The sequence below is a fragment of the Numenius arquata genome, chromosome 11 (assembly GCF_964106895.1).
Source record: "Numenius arquata chromosome 11, bNumArq3.hap1.1, whole genome shotgun sequence".
Taxonomy (NCBI): Eukaryota; Metazoa; Chordata; class Aves; order Charadriiformes; family Scolopacidae; genus Numenius; species Numenius arquata.
In genome coordinates this window covers 34,267,701-34,288,118 of record NC_133586.1, presented here as the reverse complement: position 1 = coordinate 34,288,118, position 20,418 = coordinate 34,267,701, and the positions used below count along the sequence as shown (strand labels likewise).

At 52.7% G+C, this 20,418-nt stretch overlaps 1 protein-coding gene across 1 annotated transcript in view; it reads right to left on the bottom strand.

Moving 5' to 3' along the window:
* Positions 1-18,969, bottom strand: part of SH3PXD2B (SH3 and PX domains 2B) — a 75,279-nt gene extending 56,310 nt beyond the window's left edge. Inside the window, exons 1-2 of the mRNA XM_074155964.1 lie at positions 18,813-18,969; positions 6,131-6,211 (exon numbers count right to left, since the gene is read on the bottom strand). Coding sequence (XP_074012065.1) covers positions 6,131-6,211; positions 18,813-18,884 — 153 coding nt within the window. The 5' untranslated portion in view covers positions 18,885-18,969. The remainder of the gene's footprint in view (positions 1-6,130; positions 6,212-18,812) is intronic.
* Between the last annotated feature and the right edge of the window lie 1,449 nt (positions 18,970-20,418).

Sequence of the window (20,418 nt, the reverse complement as noted above, 5' to 3'; positions counted from 1 at the left end):
AAGAGCGAGATCTTGGAGATTTATTTTTGTGTCAGGGTGAAACCACGAAGTACATTGCACACGCAACTGTGCAGAATTCTGCTGAACTCCATAAACCCTGGAGAAAAAAGAAATGCCCAAAGTGTTGAAATAAGATTCCTGTTACGAAATAGTTATCGAAAGAGCTCTGTTTACAATCCTTGGACACCAAAAGACATCAATCTCCTGCTGCCGCAGCGAGGCCGAGCTGCCTTGGGGCTTTTTCATCAAAGAGGCCGCCAGGACCAGGCGAGACCCAGAAGAGGGGTGACATCCAAGCGGTGCCTCGCCTTGAGTCCCCCACCTGAAGGAGCCTTGTGCTGTTCGGGACACGTTACTCTGCACGCCTGCCCTTTGCTTTCCACATCTGGAGATTTAAGATAACACTTGCTTCACCTTTGTGAACCGCATGCCCTGCCAGGAGCCCAGCTCAAAGAGCAGAGGAGGAGGAGGAGAAGAAGGAGAAGGAATGCAGGCGGAGGAAGGCGAGCACGGAACTCAGCACTGGAAGCAACACACAAGGCTCATTTTAATTTTTCAAGAGTCCAATGGCCTGAAAAAGGCTGACAAGAACAATTCTCCTCTGTGTGCCAGCTAGTGTCTTCTGAGCCTGTTTTAATGTAGTGTTCTATTAAAAAAGTCTGAATTACTAAGATACGGACTTCCCCCCCCCGTCTCTGCCTTGTGGCTGCACATGCACAGCAGGTAAAGAATCCCCTCCAGAAGAGCTAATCTGTCTTCTACATCGAGACGACATGCACAGACCATTGCCTTTTGCCAATTTTCTCATAAAAGTAGGCACCACTTCAACAGCCTTTTTTTTTTTTTTTTGGTGTGTGTTACACACAAAGCTGTTGGCCTGAAGGTTGCAGGACTCTCTCCAAGATGACATCGCTCCAGGTGGGTCAAAGCTGAAAGTTTCCAGCTAAGAACCTGAAGGATTTGTTAAACATATGGAGAAATGGGAGGGCTGGGAAACACACTCCATGCGTGTGCAGAAAAGAGTGGGTGAGAGAGCCAGAGCCATTTCTAAGGTTGCTCAAAATTCTCAATTTTTCTGTCTCTGAAACGTGCAGCAAGTATGCTTATTCCAGCCTACGGCATGTCTCCATCTCTTGGCTCAAAAATGAACCTCCATGCAGAGGAGCAGCCACACGGCATCAGCCTCTCCTCCTACAGCTTTCAGCTGGGACAAGGACTGAAGGAAAGGTTTCTGACTGCAAGGGGAAAAGCCCTGGGGTAACCCGTCCCCAGGGAGGGCAAACATGAATGGCAATTTGACTTTTAAGGGCTTGCAGCTGCCTGCCACAGGAGAAGCTACCGCATTGGTGCTGAGAAGGCAGGACATGGCATGAATGACAAAGCCTTCTCCAAGGGGGAGGTTTGAGACCTGGCTCCATCACGGCTCGCAAGCAGCTTGTGAGCTTTGCTGTCCAGGACCCAAAATAAGACAGGACGGAAAAGATCAAGGCAAAGATGACTGGTGGAGGAGAGGGTGGCTACAGCAGAAAGGCAGAGGAGGCAGAGGACGTGGAGCGGGGCTCCTGACTGGGGAAAGCACAGGGGCCTGGTAAAGTGGGAAGGGTATAACAGGGTCGGGTTTGGGTGTAAGGACACTTTAGGAGTGTGGCAAGACAACAGCGGCTCTTGGTCACATGAAGACTTGAAATGACTACCATTGTGGCTGATGAGCTCATAATTACAGAGTGGGGAAAAAATGTTTCTTTTTTGGGGTTTCCATAAAAAACACAAAATACAAGCCAGTATCTGTTCTCTAACCAAGTGTCGCTCCTTACAGCCAATGGTTTCAAGAGGATCCTTCCAAAAGACATGTTAACCTCCTCCCGAGTGATGCATCCGATGTGATCCAAGGGAGTCCTGCAGTCACTGCACGGCTCTTCCCCCGCCAGCAGGGCTGGAAGCATCTCTCAAGCACGCAAGACCCCGATCCTCTATCTCCGTCCACCAAAGACAGCCACTCACATATCTGATTACCAGCTTCCATGCCAGCTAACATTTCCAGCGTACCTGCCAGCCCCAATTAGTGTCCAGAATACAACTGGCATCCTTGCAAGCATCAATCTTATTGCCTTTATTTCTTAGGAACAGCATCCATCTGCTCCCAATAGCTCACATCTGGCACACTGACTGTTACGAAAGAGCCTCGATCCTATTCGAAGGAAATTACTCCTCCAGCCAAGAGACTCATGCAGAACTGAGCTTAGTATCTGTAGTTACAAATTTACTACAAATCATACAGCTACTCGAGGTTTCAAACTTTACAATTACAATTTCATCTAGAGTTTGGTTTTTTTAATCCCTAAAAAGTTGTTCTTATGTACATCACCATGTGATGGGAAACACTTCTGGAGAAAGCAAGGAGGAGAGGGGGCAGGAACCTGAGCACAGAGGATCTACACAGCAAAAACGCTCCTGAGCACTGCCCAGGTCCCTGAAGTTTCCTCCTGCAATGAGCAGTATATAGGAGGCGGAGGTATCCCTTGGTTTAAGCATTCCCTTCCCACTTCCACCACCTGGCATGGTACACTGAGCTTTCCTGTGATGACCCCAGAGCAGGAGGGTGTACGACCTTGTGCGCTTCCCAAGGGATGAGGGCCACCACTTCATCTGCTCGAAAAGCTGGACTGGGACCAGGAGGAAGCAGCCTGTGCCTTGTGCTGGGACACAGACGCTGAATTGCGGAACGAGCATGGATCATCAGCCGTTAGAGAGGAGGTGACAATCTTCTGCATGACCATTGGATGGCCCATGGTGTGGTCAAAGGAATGAAAATGGGTAATTAGGCAGAAAAAGGAGGTCTTGTTACCCTTCAAAGAGAAAAGCAGAGCAGTGCTTGGGAAGACTGCTATGGTGATGAGCTGTAAACCAGGACTTTTGCAGAAGAGGGCAGTCTCAGGTACCAGTGACAGTCAAAGGGAAGAGCTCTGCAGGTTCACAGACAACAGCACAGCCTGTGGCACTACTGCGACCAGCAAGGTGGCTTTTGGCATTCCTCATTCCAGTACAGGAACACAGCTCGTCTCGTGTCTCTGCATCCAGATGGAGGCAGAAACCAGCACTGGGCAAGCTCCAGGCTTCACCACTGTCTTGGCTGAGCTGGTGGTTTGTGTCTTGAGTGTCACTCCTGCCTGGGTGGGGAGGGAAGGACATTTAGCCCTCTGGTTGCAGTGGGAGCAGGCTAGCCAGCGAGGCTGTCAGCAGTAAGCATGCATGTGTTTTACCTGGCCTTACTCCTAAAATAATTGTTTGGCCACAACGGAAGGTGACAAGTGATTCAGCTGTGACCCCACAGGGAACATCAGGAGAAAATCCCCAACAACCATGCCTGGGCTGCTCTGAACTGCAGCGTCACATCAGCCCCCACCCTGGTCCCCACCAGCCCTCACTCCTGCTCCAAGAAGTTCTCCTCTCTCCCACTTGGATCAAATGGCTTCCTTGTCCTCCTGCCTGGGCTTAGCAGGAGGGTCACCAACAGCAAAAGAGGGTGCTCCAACCTTCACCCAAATGTGGCCAGAGCTGCTATCGAAAAAACAAAACCCTGCTCAGCTTCTGGCAGGAGCATGGCAAGTGCAGCCAGAATCACTGGGAACACAGATATTACATTAACAAATATCTCTACCCAAACATGCATGTACTGTGATTGCTCAAGGCCATAAGTATGAATAAATTTGGATGGGTTTTCACTGGATAACATGAAAGACAGATTCTTGACACAGGGATCACCTGCGACTCAAGTTTCCAATTCTTCCTCCAGTGAGTAGAAAAGATCATCAGAACTGGACCTGGGAAAAATACTTTCCCCTCTTAACATGTTTTCAGAAGCAGCCGAACCATTTTAGCCAATCAGTTATTTTGTTGGGGGGTTAGGGCTTTTTTTTTTTTTTAATAATTAGAGGCATGAATAATTTCCAGCATGGAAAAGTTCTGCCTAAAGAGCTAAAATTGGCATCGAATGATCTGACAGTCATATAATAAAGGCCTCCAGCAACGGCAACAGTAAGTGCTACCAAGCCTACCTAGAGCATTTTTTTCCACTGTGCTAAGCGGATCTGTTTCACTCCTCGCCTTTCAATCCAATTTCCACTGTACTGCACCGCAAGTTTAAAATAAGGACACCAGGAAGCATGTGCGATAAGGGGGAAGGAAGGGAAAAACCACAATTTCATTCATTCTTTCAACAGAGCCAAAAAGGAGTGGTTACTTTTTTTTTTTTTTTTACTTTTTTTTTTTTTAAGAAAAAACTGCAGGGAACAGGGAAGGGGGGAGATGTTTGCTTTAAACTTTCCCATCTGCACCATGACATATAGATAAAGCACCTCTGCCTCTAAAGATGCTCCAGGGTGTTTTGCAGAACCAGTTTGAGTCTCTGGCTCCAGACAGCCTCCAGTGATGATGCTCTCCATCTAGGAGTGTGCACAGCTCCAGCCAAGATGGAAGGGGAGGAAGAGAGGAAGGACGACCACTATTTCCCTACATGTCCTTCACCATGAGGACCAAGGCAGCCCAGGCAAAGATCACAGCTGGAGACGCTGGTTTATCACATATAAACCCAAACAGACTGTGCCCCCCTTGCAGCAAATGATGGCGTGAGCTTGGCCACCACCTTGGAGCACCAACGAAGATGAGATGCTGAGGAGAAGGAAGCGCTCAGCTCCATTTCCTTCCATCCCTGGCTGCTGCCCAACAGCTGTTCCCTGTTTATTTACTTTAACATTTCCTTGGTTACACAAGTGGCTGCACACAGCTTAACCCCTGCCTGCACCAGCAGCCACCCGTGCCACCCTACCTCACCTCACCCTGCCCAGCAGGATGCTGCAGGACAGCAGCATGGGGCAGGGGAAGGCCACACAGGACCTTGCCAAAGCCAGGCTCTCGCTGGCTGGCCAGGGCTTACTCAGCGTGGTCACCCTCACGGCCACATCCACAGCTCTGCAGAAGGTGCCTTGTTGGGCAAGGGACAGGGCACCATCGATGTGAGCAGCTGTCTCGAACAATCCCAGGCTGACCTGAAGCCTGCTGAACCTGGGAAAGCCATCTGGGTTCCCACTGGGCAGCCCCAGATGCACTGTAATTTTAACAGTGTCTTTGTGTCTGGACGCAGTGATTTCAGGAAAGGCATCCTCATTCCCGGGCAACACCAGCGCCCTTTCAAATAAAGCATATAGCAATGCTCACCTTCACACGAGTGGTCGCTGGAGGCAGAGGGTGCCCAGCTCCTCTCCCAGTCCCATGCACGGGCCAGGACGGACGTGCCAGTGACTTTTCTGGCAGCTGCTTGCTGGTCCATAGATCACTTCATGCATTTTCCTTTCTCATCTGCACAGAGCCCGTTCCAGCAGCTCAGTTTGTGTTTTGGCTCATAAAGCTCAGCCAGACCCCTTGGCTCATCTCCACCAAGGAGGGGGTGGAAAACACCCTTTGCCTGCTCGCCCAGAACACCAGCTTCGATTTTCTGTAACCCAGCCTGTCCCAATTGCCTTTCCAGCCTCCTCCTTCCCTCCTGGCTCCATTTTTTTTTCCCCTTCTCCCCCCCGCACCAGGAGGTGATTGCTAAAGCAGCTGCTGAGAGCTGCCCTCCAGGCTGGCACCGCTCTGCACCAGGCATTCCCCCAGTGCCTGCTCCCCAAAACGCCAGCCAGCGGGACACGCGCAGGGAATTGGCGCTTTGCAGCAGCAGTCCTGTTTTGCCGTGATAGCAGCTGGGAAAGGCATGGTATTAGGTCTGAAGGAACGGAAATTGGGTCTAACTTTAACAAAATTCCCCCCCAAAGCAAACAAAAAGCCCCAACAAGAACCACACCACTTGCACAGCTTTCTGTTGGAGGAATTCAAACACACCTACGCAGCACTGCGTCCATTTAGTCCAGGGAGTCACAACAAAGCTCTAACCCCAAGAGTCCACCTTTTGAAGTCGCCCTGTTCTTGCTTTTTTCCAGGATGTCCAAAAGTGCATTTAAGTTTCCTCAGATCGAAACATTTTCTGGTAGATTACAAAAGGCGTGTTTAGCATAAGGCAGAAACCACGCTTCTCAACCGACCACAGCTCTCCACCCTCCGATGTCAAAACCCCAAAAACTGGCGAGATGCTTACCTGCAGGTCAAAGAACTTGCTGTACCGTCGGTATATGACTTCTGTGGACCCATTGGACCAGGTGACTTTGATAATGTACACCTGCAGGGAACAGAAGAAGAAATCAGAGAGGAGCAACCCAATAACCCACATCACAACCCAAATGCTGCCAAAGCTGCAAACGCAGCCCCCATGGCTGGGTATCAACCAGGGAAGTTCATGGGAGCACTTAAAGTCATTTCAGCAACACTAAAAATATGTAAGATTAAATTATTAAGCTCCACTGCTGCAACTTAACTGTCTACTAAATAAATGCTTATGGATAGCTGTGAACTAAGACAGCTCCCTATCCCTCAATAGGGGTATACATTGAATGTGAAAGGGCACTTCTATGTAAAAACAGAGTTAAAGTCTCTCCAGACAGACACATTACGAGTTAATAACTCTGCCTTGGCTGTCCCACCCATGGCTGCAGCATCAGGTTTGATGTAAAGATCCCAAAACTGCAGCCTGCAGTGACCACACCACCGCCAGCCTGGGTCCTGGGGCTGGGTTTTCCAAGAACTCAAACCCACAAGGTTCAAAACTCCGTCTGTTCTTCCATAAGCAGCTCTGAGGTCTTCTTGTTTACTTAAACTTGCTGGGGTGCAAATTACCCTCCTGTTCCTTAAAATGCTACACAATCAATCCTAGTAATTGCAGGTTATTCACAAACCATATGACCTTGCTTATTGCTGACAGAAACCAAAGATGACCCTTGATGAGATACCAGCGTTAACACTCAAATGATGCAAACCTCAGCCTTCACCAACTGATAACAGATTGACTAAGCAGAATGACAACATGTTCAATTTTTCTTCTAATTCCCATGTCCTGCTGATTTCCACCACAAATCCAAGTATCGATTCACTGAAGCAGGAGCAAAACATTCAGGAGCTCAGGTGAACAGACCTGCTAGAACTTCAGTTAACATAATGAAGATGAAGGCTCTTAGGATGCTGATTTTTTGGTATTTAAAACAGAATCTCTTAAGAGTTTCACAAGGTTTCCCACAGAGACGCACATTTTTCCAGATACTGGAATGTGACCAACATCCCAGCCCAATACTGAAACTCAAACACCAGGAGACTCAAATGGACAGCACAGCCACAAATTATTTGAGCTTATCAAACCTACCCAAATGCTGTACTAAAAATCTAATAAAAAGGTCATTTTGCTGCTCAGAGGGCTGATGCAGCATGACCTGCCAAGGCGAGGACACTCCTGAGGAACCACAAACTCTTCCCAGTGGAATCACTTCCAAATTAAGATGGAAAAAGAGGCAGCAAGATGAAGCAAGTTCTTACTGCTAAAATAAAGAACTTCAGTCCCTTCAACCCAGCAATTCAATGACCACTTTTCCTAAACCAGTTGATCAGCCCAAACACAGCTGCGACTGCTTTGCTGACTTGCAGTGAGCTGGCTGGGTGTCACAGGCACCACCGCCATCTCCCAGACAAAATCCAAATTGCTCGGCATTGCCTCACAGGGCTTATTCAGCCTAACCACAATCCTCTCCTTTCATTCACAAATCCTTTTTTTTTGAGCTGAAGGACCTACGCTTTCTGCATATTAACACAAGGAAGGCAGAGGGCTCCTGCAAGACAGCATCTGTAGCAGCTGTGGAGACCTGGATGGACCATGATTTGCTACAAGAGAGGCCCAGATGCTGTGCTCACCACCAAACATGGCTTGAAAAGTGGCATTGGGACAGGCACAATTCCTGTCAGAGCACATGCTCCTAGACCTCAACAGGTCACGAACAACTCGGCTGACCATAGTTTTCAATGAAAACAGGTTAAGTCACACGATGTGGCCTTTGAAATATCTGACGGCATCCGTACAGTGACCACCATCAGCAAACTAAGCGTTAACTCGACGCTAAGCAAGCGTCCAAGCTGCCTTTACCCTCACCCCAGGACTTGCCGGCAGGCCAGCATGAGCTCATTTTGGTTGGAAGCTCAGCTGATATCCCAGCTTTCTTACCAGTCTACAGCACTTTACAGCGTTATATCACTGCTGGCTGCCTGCCTGGAGAAAGCCTTCCACTGGGGCAGGAGGAAGAGCCAACTTTTCTTCACTGTTTATTCCTATCCTGCCTTTATTTGGAGTCAACAGCTTATTAGACTGGGATTTTAATCAGGATGTGGATTTGCTCAAGCCAAAATGAATTCAAAGTTCTTAAGGGTAATAAAGCCATGAGATTTGAGGGCACACCATGCTTTATTATACCCTTTGCAATTGAGGGAAGGAGCATTTCTCCCAACCAACGAGCTCGCTCCTACTTTGCTGAAATGCAGATCTCACAGGAGTCTGGATAACGGTTTCTTGCACATCCCATTTGAACAGCAGAAAGGTCTCCGAGGGCATCTCCTCACCTACTTGTGGAAAGCAGAAAAGATGGGGAAGCCCAAAGCTCCTCAGTATCTATAAAAACACTGTCTCAGTAAAGCTGGCTTCCTCTCTCCTTGTGAACATCCCTTGTCCTTCACTGACAGCCCCATCCTACTTCCTGTTGGCCAAAACCATCACAGGTATTGATCTCTGCCAATATCTAATCCTTGCTGTCCTAGAGACAAAGACGACACCAGAAAGCATAACTCAGGTGCTCTCCTCAACAGACAAGAAAAGTGCAGATTTTGAAAGGGAAGAATGGCGCAGTCGGCCACCCAGCGATGGTTTTCACAGGGACTGGAGACGATGAGGCACCAAGACACCACAAGTACCCAAACATCCATTTCTCAGGTGCTTTTGGAAGACAACTTCAATCATTAAGACAGTTTTGAAAACATTGCACTTGGTCTGAAGTTTCCCCTCCTGGCTTGGCCCTGCACCATGACCTGTCAGGAGCACCCACCGTGAAGCATCAGCCTGAACAAACCAAATTTTGTCCCAGAAGGAGCCACCCCTTCACTCGCTCCTGCAACCCGTGGTCCTGCAGAGGCTGCTCCGAGGACAGGCTTTTTCCCAGCCCAGCTGTGTGGGTGAGGGCATGTGGAAATAGTTATTTCATGGGTCTTCTCCAGCTCCAATTTCTACAGTTCTTCAAAGAAATAACACAGAGAAACCACCAGCAGGCCCTTTCCATGGAAGGGCCGAGGGGATCACCTGGGGCTACAGCTGGTGCTGCCTTGGGGAATGCACCCACGGGGAGCACCGATGGGAACAGGGCAGGGGTACTGCTCGGATCCCGCTCCGCTGTTTCCTTGAGGGGTGGGGAGAGCCGAGCAGATGGCAGGGAGGCGGCGGGCAGCCGGATCCAGGAGGGGGGCTCTGCAACCCCACCACGTGGGCTAGGCCCATGGCCAAAACCAACAGGCAGGGCTATCTAAATATTTACAGCCCTTCCCGGGCCAGCGGTGGGGTCTGCACCGTGAAGGGAACTAGCTGACTCGGTGAAACCTGGGAACAAGCGGCTCCCCTCCCTCCCTCTGGAAAGGATGCCTTATCCTGCCCCACTCCCAACCCGAGAACTTCCATCCCTTGCTCCGCTCCAGCCTACGCTGGCCCCAGCCTACATTGGTGCACACGTGTCAGGTCAAACCCCACAGCTAGGTCTGATGCCTGAAGGCAAGGGGCCAGGCAGAGCTTTGGAACAGGCAGAAATCACCAGGGCTCAACCCTCCCGAGCTTCGTTTCAGCCACAGGTCAGGGGAGCACAGCTGAAACTCATGCCTGTGCTTCTGAAATCCTTCAGACACAGCTCACGGCGTTTGTCCTACTAGAGGGTGGGGTACAGAGCTTTCAGGGTCACTCAAATACACTCAAAATCCTGCTCTGGGGATTAAGAAAGTCCCACACACGCACCCTCAGCCCCACATCGCTCCTCTCCCTGCCCTCGCGCTGGGGAACCTCAGGCCCATGCTGCAGCAAGTGGACTTATGGAGCGGGAGGAATTCCTGGAGGGACAACCTTGCCAGAGCTGCAGCCGAGACCAAAGCAAGGAAACGAGACCTGCCCTCCACTCCTGGGGGGCTCTTCACGGGGGGTGCAGAGGCCCTGGGACAGTTCTGGAGGTGCAGGTGGGTGCTGTTTAATGCCGGGGGAGAGGAGCACTTCACATTAATGCCAAACATTTCCCGTGCTCCCATCCTTTGGAGGGCTGAAGGGGATCAGATCCTTCACAGCAACTGGAAACCTGCAGATGCAAAAGGCTGAACTCCGACAGACACCATGGGGATTTGGCTCCCAAATTCCCTGGGCTCCTCCAGCCCCATACATTACAAGGAATTGGCCACATACCAACTAAAAAATTACCACTCGGGAAGTTTACCATCAGGACCTCCATCGCCCAGGATTCTCTGTGGTCACATTAGAAATTGAGTGCCCTAAATGGAAATATAAAGATGGAAAAAAGGCCCCAGGGATCTTTCAGCCCACCAGGCCGGGCACTGCAAGCTCGGTGCCCCCCCAGTGTAACCCCGTGCCTGCTGCCGCTCTCCCCTGCCCAGCATCTCTAGCGAAGCACCTCCGAGGGAGAACAGGTCGGGGGAAAGTGGGGCTGAAAACCTTCGTAAGGGGACTGTCAAAAAATGACAGGTTGCTAAAAGAAATGCAAATGGCACCCGGCCAAGCGTAACAGAGCTGTCAACGAGAGCTGCCTGTCAGCTCGCATGGCAGCAAGGGCTCTGCAGCCCCCGGGGAACACGCAGGGAGCCCGCAGAGGGTGGATGCCGGAGGGAGACCCAGGACATCCCTCCCGGATAGGACAGCACCCCAGGCAGGGCGCAGCTCCATGTCAGGCATCACCAGAGGAGCAGGGGGCTGAAGGAGCCAGCTCAGACCCACATCCAGCACAGTCAGAGCCACAGGGACCAGAGTGCGAGAACAGAGGGGACGAGAAGCCAGCACAAATTATCCATCTCTGAAAGGGCAGCCAGAGATTTTATTTTTTTATTATTTTTTTTCCTCTTGAAGAAAGGAAGTAGCAAGTACAAGCCCTGGGAGCCATCAGACCCCAGAAGTTTTTTTCCAGGGACTAATAAAGACCCTCAGTGCTGCAGAAAGCAATGGCTCCCAGTGACTTCCACCAGTCAAAGGGACCGAGGACTCCAGAGTCCCCTACAAGCCCTCAGTCTGGCACCGTCTGCAAGAGGCACATTGTTCCATACAACAACGTGGCTAGGGAGAAGAGATGATTCAAGCGGCTGACTTGAGGCAATGGAATTAAGAAGATAGCAAAAAAGAAAACCTTAACAGAAACAGTTTCCCGTTCTTGAAACATGAGGCCGTGTGACCTCCTAGAAAAATCACTTTTGGACTCCTTGCGTAAACACACTACGGACATGCACAAAACACAACCTGGGAAGCGGCCTGGACTGCTTAAATTTGAGAAGGAAAAAGACAGGCTAAAGCTTCAGGAAAACCTAGAGCTACAGTTTCATCCTCTCTCCTCCCACAGGAGGAGATTTCCAAGGAGACTTGCGAAGTGCCCCAGCTGTGGGGGTACACATAAAGCCCACAGCTAAGGCTTTGGGGAGGCACCAAAGGAGGCACCCAGCACATGATCGAACAAGGCAACAAGTCTACCCTGAGTTCAGCACCATCCCGCTACACCAGCTGGAGCCCCAGAGCAGCACACCCGTACTGACACAGCCCTGCAAGCCAACAGCCCACCAGCAGCCCTCACTAGCATCACACAGCCTTCCCTGGCATGGCATAGCCTTCCCTGGGTGGCTCTGCAGCAATCCCAGCCCCAGAGCATCCCCGTGGCCAGAGTTCCCTCATGCTGAGACCCTCCCATTTCCATGCCAGTGGCACATGGACAACAGCAGGGCAGAAAGCAACGCCACGGTCACTTGGAAAAACACCTCCGTGGGTCTACAGGGATGCTCAGCGCTGCCCACCCACCACTGACGGGCATCAGCGTAGGTCCCCAGCCACCCAGCAGAGCTCCTACGGCAAAGCCAGACATAACAGCCTCCAGCAGAGGCAGAGCTGTCTGCAGAGCTGTTTCCAATGGGTTTGAGCTTGTGTGGTCTCCGGTCCAGGGAGACTATGTACAATAAACCTCTCTGTGGAAAACTCCACATATTTAAAGCATCTTTTGCCAGTAGAAAGGCAAAAAAAGCATCAGTGTCTCGATTCCACCCTCACTCCCCCACACCCCGAAACACGGGGAAGCACTGCGAGAGCCTCGCACCCTGACTTTGGCTGCCACGAGAAAGGAGCACCGAGAAATTCAAAGGGGCAGAGAAACCAATGCAGCTGAGGGACCGAGCCAAACCAGAGCGGGGTTTAATATAGAAAAGGGAGTGGGAAATTGTAAGAGGAAAAGAAAAAAAAGGAGGGAGGTGGCTGGAAACAAAGAAAGTTCTTGGCGGCGAGCTGCTGTGCTTGGCCCCTCTCCATCAGCCTTCGCCGCCGCAGGCGTGCGGGGCTGGAAAGGGGAGAGCGGGGCTCTTGTTCCGTGGGACACTGAAGCCCAGAGTTGCAGAGGGACAGCCAGCCCCCAGCTCAGTCCCTGGACACCTTGCCACCCCCTCTCTTCTGACAGGGAGAGCCAGGAGAAGGGTCATGCTGGTTCAGATGGCACTGGGAAAGGCATGGAGAAGCAATCCCAGCAGTAACTGCAGGGCATGGGGGATGCTGCTGCGGTCCCTCTGGTCTAGCAGAGGAGCAAGGCAGAAGCAACAAGTCAGAGCTGTGGGGAGGAGCTGGGTAACGGGGATGCAGGCAACATGAGGACAAGCATATTCTCACCACCACGGCAAATAAGCCAAGCAAATCTGCCCACGCACCCAGGACTACAAAGCAGCCACCTCCCCTTGCTCTGATTCATCCCTTCGACTGTACCCTCCCTAAAACCCCAGCGAGTGACAGCTCTTGCCGCTGTTGTACAGCTTGCCAGGACCCAACGCTGCCTGAGCACACAGTGAAAGCTGCTGGGATGAAGTGCACACACTCAGGGTTACACCAACCACAGGGACCCCAAGGACAACCCACCGAGCTCCGCTTAGCCAAGGTGCAGACCCCTGAGCCCTACAACATATGCACCCATGTGCTTGCTCTCAGTCATACTGAAGGTCAAACATATGGATTCATTTGTTTCCTATTTCCAACTGCTATACAAAACGGCCGGAAGACAGAGATACCCTCCAAAGCAAAGCTGCGAGGGATCAAGGTCACCAGCCCTCTGAGCGGGCCGAGGCGATGGATGGCCCCGACACCAAAGTTCACTGCTGGAACTGTGTACGAGCACCAGCTTTCCACACAGAGCTGCATCCTCAGTGGCCATGTGCCAGGCAGGATTTGGCCCTTGCACTCAACTGCGACATTCAAGGTTTTCAACAGCCTTAAGTAACACGAATAGGGAAGAAAAACAAAGAAGAGTTTGCGTTTGAGTGTTGGTTTTCATCCACAAAGCCAACAGTGCTCCCTTAAGCCCCAACTCTCTTGAGAGTGAGGGGGAAGGAAGGATTGATCACCTCTGTAATGCTGTGCAGCACAGCAGGGCCAGGCGCGAGGACAGGTCCGGATTTCTACCAGCTATGGTCTCCCAATGCCCTGCCTGTGGCCTCCCTTGAGCGGGAGAGCATCGGCCAGCTGACGGGAAACGGGATGAGATACAGCAGAACCACAGGATATGGCAGCAAAACACTGCTGAGGATGCTGAGAAAGCCCTCAAACCTCTGGGGGCCAGTGATGCTCAGAAACTCCGTGCCATGGCAGAGACTCCAGCTTCCTTACTTCATACATTCTGGTTTCGCTTTTGCTCTCTTTCTTTCCTAGTTTAAGTAACAGCCCCTGGATGGATTTCACACTATTCATTTTAACGTCCTGTTCCCTCGATCTAGACACACACAGCTCCTTCGGTTCCCCACAGGACATTCCCACCATACCAAGAGCACAGTCACACTCCCCAGAGAGCGTGGCACGGGCAGAGTCATCCCCCAACGTCCTTCTTAGGCCAAACAACCGGCATGATTCACAACAGCAGGAATAACGCAGCCGTACAAGGTGATGCTGTGCCAGGTCCCCACAGAGCTCGGCTCCAGCTAGGCAGGTCAAGACCAGGGGACCATGACATGCAGGAACATTCTTCAGAAGACATCTTCTGCTCTATATGTCTAAGGCACTGAAGGAAACAGGATCTGCAGATTGGCAGCTCTCGTCCTTTTGCCATTTGAGCATTCTACTCTGAATGCTCCATAATCAATTCCAGATAAGCAATGGTGTTGGGTTGGACAATGAATGAAACCACCAACGGCCTCACCACTACGAGGAACGGGAGCAAAGACACCTACCACCACATCACAAATTCCACATGAAAAATTTAACACGTTTACTTTTTGAATGTGTTTTCCATCAAACTTGTTTTAAAACATCTATAGATGCTATCATCTAGGCACCAGATTCCAACACGCACCGCTAATTACATTCGCAAGGCAGCTGCCACAAACGAGGTGGTTCAATATGCATGGGTATTCACCTTGTTTAAAGTTTGCGATCTTGTTAACTGAGCTTGTAAAATAAATGTATGCTGCACAATTTGTTTAAATTTTCCTTTTTCAAAAGTGATACGCGTGTGTGCAGGGAGGCCAGGAAAGGACATCCTGCAAGAGCATAGTCCTGATTTTCCAATAAACTAACACAACCCAAGAGCATGCTGCTCTTCCTTTCCTGTCGGACGTATATATGTATTTCTGGCTTGTCCTCTGGAGCAACCATTTAAAATTATATGAACTATGCAAATGTTCTTGGTGGACAGGATGGTAGAAACGAAGATGCGATTCAGTGACATTGTTATTAACATACAGAACACAACATACAAATTGCAGCTGTATTATAACGAAAGGCCCTGCAGCTTGCCTAAGGGCAAAAAAACAACCAAAATCTGGATTTAGTCGAGAAAAGGTTTATTTTAGGGAATTCTACTAGAGAATAACAAACACAAAACTATAAAAAGATCCCGTGTAAAGTCCTTTAAAGGAAAATTTAGTCCATTTCAACTATGGCTTTGTTTTGGGTCTTTTCTGAATAAACATTCATTTATCAGAATTTGAGACTTGGCCAGACCATAAAAATGAGTGTCTGCTACTCTGTCGCCCAGAAGGATTATTTTTAAACTCTGCTCTTGGACTTCTCAGATTTGCAGTATGGCCCTGGAGCCCTCGTCAGCAGCGTCCCTGAGGGGCATGAGCTGTAATGACTTAACACAGGATTGTATGGGAAATGTCACCGCAGGGTGACCCTCCAGCCACGGCCTGAGGGATGGGAGTCCCCTTGGATGGTGGGCTGCTGAGATCCCAAGCTCGGTTGCTGTCTCTCAACAGAATCAGAGCAGCGCATCCTGCAATGAACACCTGCAAAAGGATCATTTCTCCCTGCCCCTTCCAGGTACTGCCTGTGAAAAAAGCTTAAAGACACAAGAGCAGTTGGAGCAGCTGGGGTCAGCAGCCCAGGAGAGGTGTCACTGCAGTACAGCATGATGGGGTTTCACAGCCGGCAGAGCAAATTCAAGGCTCCTACCACTCGGACCAAGAAGCTCGGTCATCCTTCCCTTCTCGGCCCTTCCATGTGTGCGAGCGGAGTTGGTTTGACAAGAACGGGAGCAGCCGTGTTGGCCTCGCACTGTGCCAACACCATGGCAGCAAGAGCCTTTCAGGAGCACAAGGCAGACTGCAAGGAGAAAAGCACACAAGGGGGGAGCACCCCCTGCTAATTGCAATTTAGCCTGACCCCTGCTAGCGGTGCTCACTGCAGTACCCACCAAAGGGTTTAACATCTCACCAAGGTGAAGAGCAATCAAGAGGCCCTTCCTATCTCCCCTATCCCCCAAATGCCTCTAAACACACCTGGGCTTCCTTTGAATAACCCACCCAGCTCCTCTCGCCCTCAGGTTGGGTACTGGGCTGTCACCAGGGTAAGGAGGATGGACAGGAGATGGGACGAGTACAGTGTTGTCCCAGTGTATCCTTCTAGGGGAGTGTGGCCATCAGATGCAGGGAGAAGCGGTGAGACAGCAGCACGCTGGGCTGATGCTCCCTTGCCCCAGGATTTGAGCCAGTGCCATTCACGGGTGCACACACACTTGAGGGCATGGGGCTGCGTTTGGGTCCCCAGCTAAACCCTGACACTCAGCTCAGCCCGTGTTCGAGCTGGCATCCGCATACCTAAACAAGCACCTTGCTGGGTCCTCACCCAGTCCGAGACGCCAGTTTGGGGGAATGCTGTGCCTCCTGCTTTGAGTCAGAGCTGCAAAAAAGCACAAGTTTTTGTCCTGGGCAACAAAATTCTTTTTGCATCAATTACCAAGGTGATGGGCGAACTACGCTGGCCTTTCCTCCAGCCCCTCCCCACCTCAGGCATCAATAAGGACTTTGAAACACTGGTTTGATCTCACTTTTCTGGGAAACAGGAATTCACGACTTTCTGTGGCGGCCTCACTACAGCCAACACAACTGCACCTTTGTCCGGCAAAGAATAGCCTCTCGCCCATGCAGAGAGGAGCCCGAGCAGCACGGGTCACCCGCCGGTCAGGCCAGCGCACAGCAACGGGAGGAAAAGCCAGCGTGCTCCACCAGCCTCCCCAGGGACAGCCAGCGGCCGCCCCAGGGGATGGAGAGCACATTTATGCTCAGCAATGAGAAGCCGGAGAGAAAAACATGTACGCTTTGTGGTTGATGAGGATTTGCGGCGTGCCAGCAGATACAGTCTAAAGTAAGATGACTCAGCCGTGATTTGCTGCCCCTCCTCTCCCTCTCTTTGCAGGAGGAGGAAGAAAAAAGAGAAAAAAAAAAAAAATGAAAGGAAGGTTTTGATTCCATATAATTAACTGGCTTTGTGAATCTGCTGAGTTCCTATCGATTCCCTCAAAGGCGGCGAGCGCTCCCATTCACTCCAGCGCTGCCCCGGGGAGGCTGCTGCCTGCCCCTCCCTGGGCTCTGCCGGCCGCGCCGGCTCCAGCTGCCGGGTTTCGGTCCAAGACAAGTCCAGGAAAAGGTTAGAGGCAGAGGACTCGAACCGCGGGTCGAGGAGGGAGCGAGCGGCTGAGCTGCACAGCTGGCTGTCATGAGCCGTGTCCAGCCGCCTTCTCCCACCTCCCTGGGAGGTTCGGTTCTGGTGCCCCCTCCCAGCTGCCCTGACATATGTCTCTCTTCTCAGAAAACACCTCTGTCCCAGTTTTCCAGCCTCGCAGGGATTATTTGTGCTATTCCCAACTCCACCCGCCTCGCCCCTGCAGGTGGAGGGTGAGGGGGGACAGTGCCCAAAACAGACCATGTCCCAGCCATGAGGACACAGATCCGGATGGGTGTGAGGAGCCCCCAGCCCCAGCAAGGGAACAAGAAGTCCCAGAAGTGAGAGCGGAGGAGCAGCCGCAGGTGACCCCATCTGAGCCCTGTGACGGGACCTGACGGCGATGCAACGGATCCGCCAAGACAAACAGCAGTGTACGCAGCTCAACAAACCTCCTCACGTACACGCTCCTCCAGATCGGATGCATAACCCGGTTACAATGAGTAAGTCTGGGATGGACATGGCAGGAAGAGGGGGCACGTCTGGAGCTGGGGTCACGCTCAGCCAGGGCTGATAAAGCTGCAAGCAGGGCAGGAGAGGAAGAAGGGGTGATAAGGGGCTGGGCGGCGGCAGTCACATCACATTCCTGGATGCAAGGAGGGGGCAACGGCCCTCCTTTATCCTCCCTTTCCATCCTGGCTAGAGCTGGCCTACCCTCTACTTTCCTCTGACTGTCGCTCACTGTCACAACCCAGCCAGGGTGACCCGGAGAAGCCCCTGATCTCCCAAGAGCTTGAGGAGCCTGGCTCCACTGACACACCACGCTCCAGCTGAAGCCAACACCACATCCTCACAACCCAAACGCACCACGAGCAGTGTGTCACTGGGTCACCCCGGTGTAAGGCAAACAGGGCAGGGAAATCATTTGGTCTTTGTTTTACAGTTGTTGCCAGGATTCACCCACAAGGACTCCACGGATCCCTGGAAGCACACCAAAGTTTAAATAATAATAATAATAAAAAAAAAAAAGTAAAAAGAAAATACTCAACCCCTTCTAAAACAGACAAACCCACAACTGTTTGGAAGATACCCTGGGGCGTGCAGGAACGTGCTCCCTGGGCAGCTCATGCAGAAGGGGTGCAGGGGACACGAGGGAACACCTCCACAGGGCGGGTGGCACTGTCCCAAGCACAGAAGGAAGGAGCCGGGGGGGGTCCCTTGCCCCGGGACTCTGCGGCCAACAGGTTTCAGAGCCCAACGCTGCAGAGGTGCTTCTCGGTGGCGCATGGAGATGCCTCCTCCTCCTCTGCCCCAGGAGCCCCTCCAGTAAAATCCCGCCCGCAGCAATTCCCGGGTACCTCCCGGCGGGTCCCGCACAGGGTCATCCCCGGTGCTGCCCCCCCAGCACGGCGATGTCCCCGCCCGCCTCCCCCGGTGGCCGAGGTGCGGGGCGGGAGAGGCAGCACGTCCCTCCGCTGGCGGGGGGGGGGGGGGCACCGGGCGATCCCCACGGGAGACGCCGAGGGTGGGAGCGGCAGACCCGGCAGCGCTGCTCTCCTCCTCTTCCTCCTCCCTCCCGCTCCGCGGCCGCTGCCCGCCGCCGGGGCAGCCGTGGGGGAGCGGGGCCGCCGGCGGGGCCGGCAGCGCCCGGCCTTTGTTTGCCCAGGGCCGGGCGACCCGAGCCGAGCCGTGCCGAGCCACTCACATAGTGCTTGTTGGGGATGCGCCGCTTCTGCACGTCCAGCACCTTCACCTCCGCGATGCTCCGCCTGGGCATGCCGCTGCCCTCTCTGCCCCCTCGCAGCCCGGCGCCGGCGGCCGAGCGGGGAGCGGCGGCGGGGCTGGGGGAGGCTCTGCCGCTCGCAGCCGGGATCGGAGCCTGCAGCGCCGCGCCGAGCCCAGCCGAGCCGCCCTCCCGCCCGCTGCCGGGGGCGGGAGGCGTCCCCGGCCCGCCCCGGCCTATCCCGGCCGGAGGGGCGGCCCCACCGCCGCCCGCTTAAAGGGGCGACCGTCGCCGCCCGCCCCACGCGTGTCCGCCCCGGGAAGAGGGTGAGGTGGCGGCGGGTCCCCCTTCCCACGCCGGGGTGCAGAGTGAAAGATACGTCTCTAGGGAGGGCAGGGCTCTTCGGAGGGCGCAGCTGGCTCCTTGCCCTTCGCGGGGAGGTGGCCGTGGGGGCTGGAGGGGCTGCGGGCTCGCCCGTCTTGCCGGTGGGCCGGTGCGTGGGCTCCATCACCAGGTTTGGATCCTTCTCCCTGTGCTTGTCCCGTAACAACGGCCCCCAAGACTTGGCCACCGATGACCACATCCCTAAAGGATCCAGGAAATGAGCAGAAAAAGGCGGCTGTGTTGGTTGTTGGCGTGGTCAGATGAGCAGAAATGCCTTACCCAGGACAGCCCGCACACCCCTGGGAGCTGAGCCACAGCACCCCACCTCTCCTCCCTGGTAGCCCACCTCCTCGTCCCAGACTCCGTGCCCATCTCTGCCCTTGGCACAGCAGAGGAGACAGGGCAGTGACCAGGCACTTCTCTACATCAGCACCAGCCCCCGTCTTCCCAGCAGCTCCTCAACACGTGGCATAACCACAGCTCCCTTCCCCATTGGGCTTTTAATTACATTATAAAGTTACTCAAGGCTTGCACTGGCAGGTCATTAGCTTTCATATGAATTTAATTTAATCATAAACAACTCATCTCACTCCTTAGCAGCTCCTTAAATGTGGCTCCTTTTTATACTCTTAACTTTGCTACAGCCACCCCAGAGAATGATGGAGGTGCAGGCAGGTTGCCAGGGCTTTATTGCCCCCCCTTTGCCCTCCCAAAGGGCTCATCTTCATCCTCCTCCCCCTCAGCTAAGCCCAAGACCATGGTCCTGTCCTGCGGGAAGGATGCTAGGTTGTCTGTAGGGGACATCACGCCACTGGTGACCTCCCTGTTGCCTGCTGGCGTGCCACCACAGGGCTGGTTTATTTGTGGACCAGCTGCATGTTACTCCCCTCCCAGCCCCAGCCCTGTTGTCACTCCTCAGTCAGACACATGTTGAAGGTAGGTGGGCAGGAGGCTGTGGTGAGGCCCTGAAGAGCCCTCCCTTCCTTCTCCCACCATGAAAGGCCTGAAATTCATGAGGGATGCTGGGGCTGGATCTTTAAGTGCTACTCAAGAGCCAAAGCCAGGGAAAGCACCAACAGGCAGCAGAACTGCAGCTTTTGATGTTGTTTGGAGTGACCAGCTTGAGCAGATAAGAGATTTACTGGTTTTAAAAGCCCTGAACGATGCATGAATCCTCCAAAGGGTGGTCAGGAAAACCTCCAAA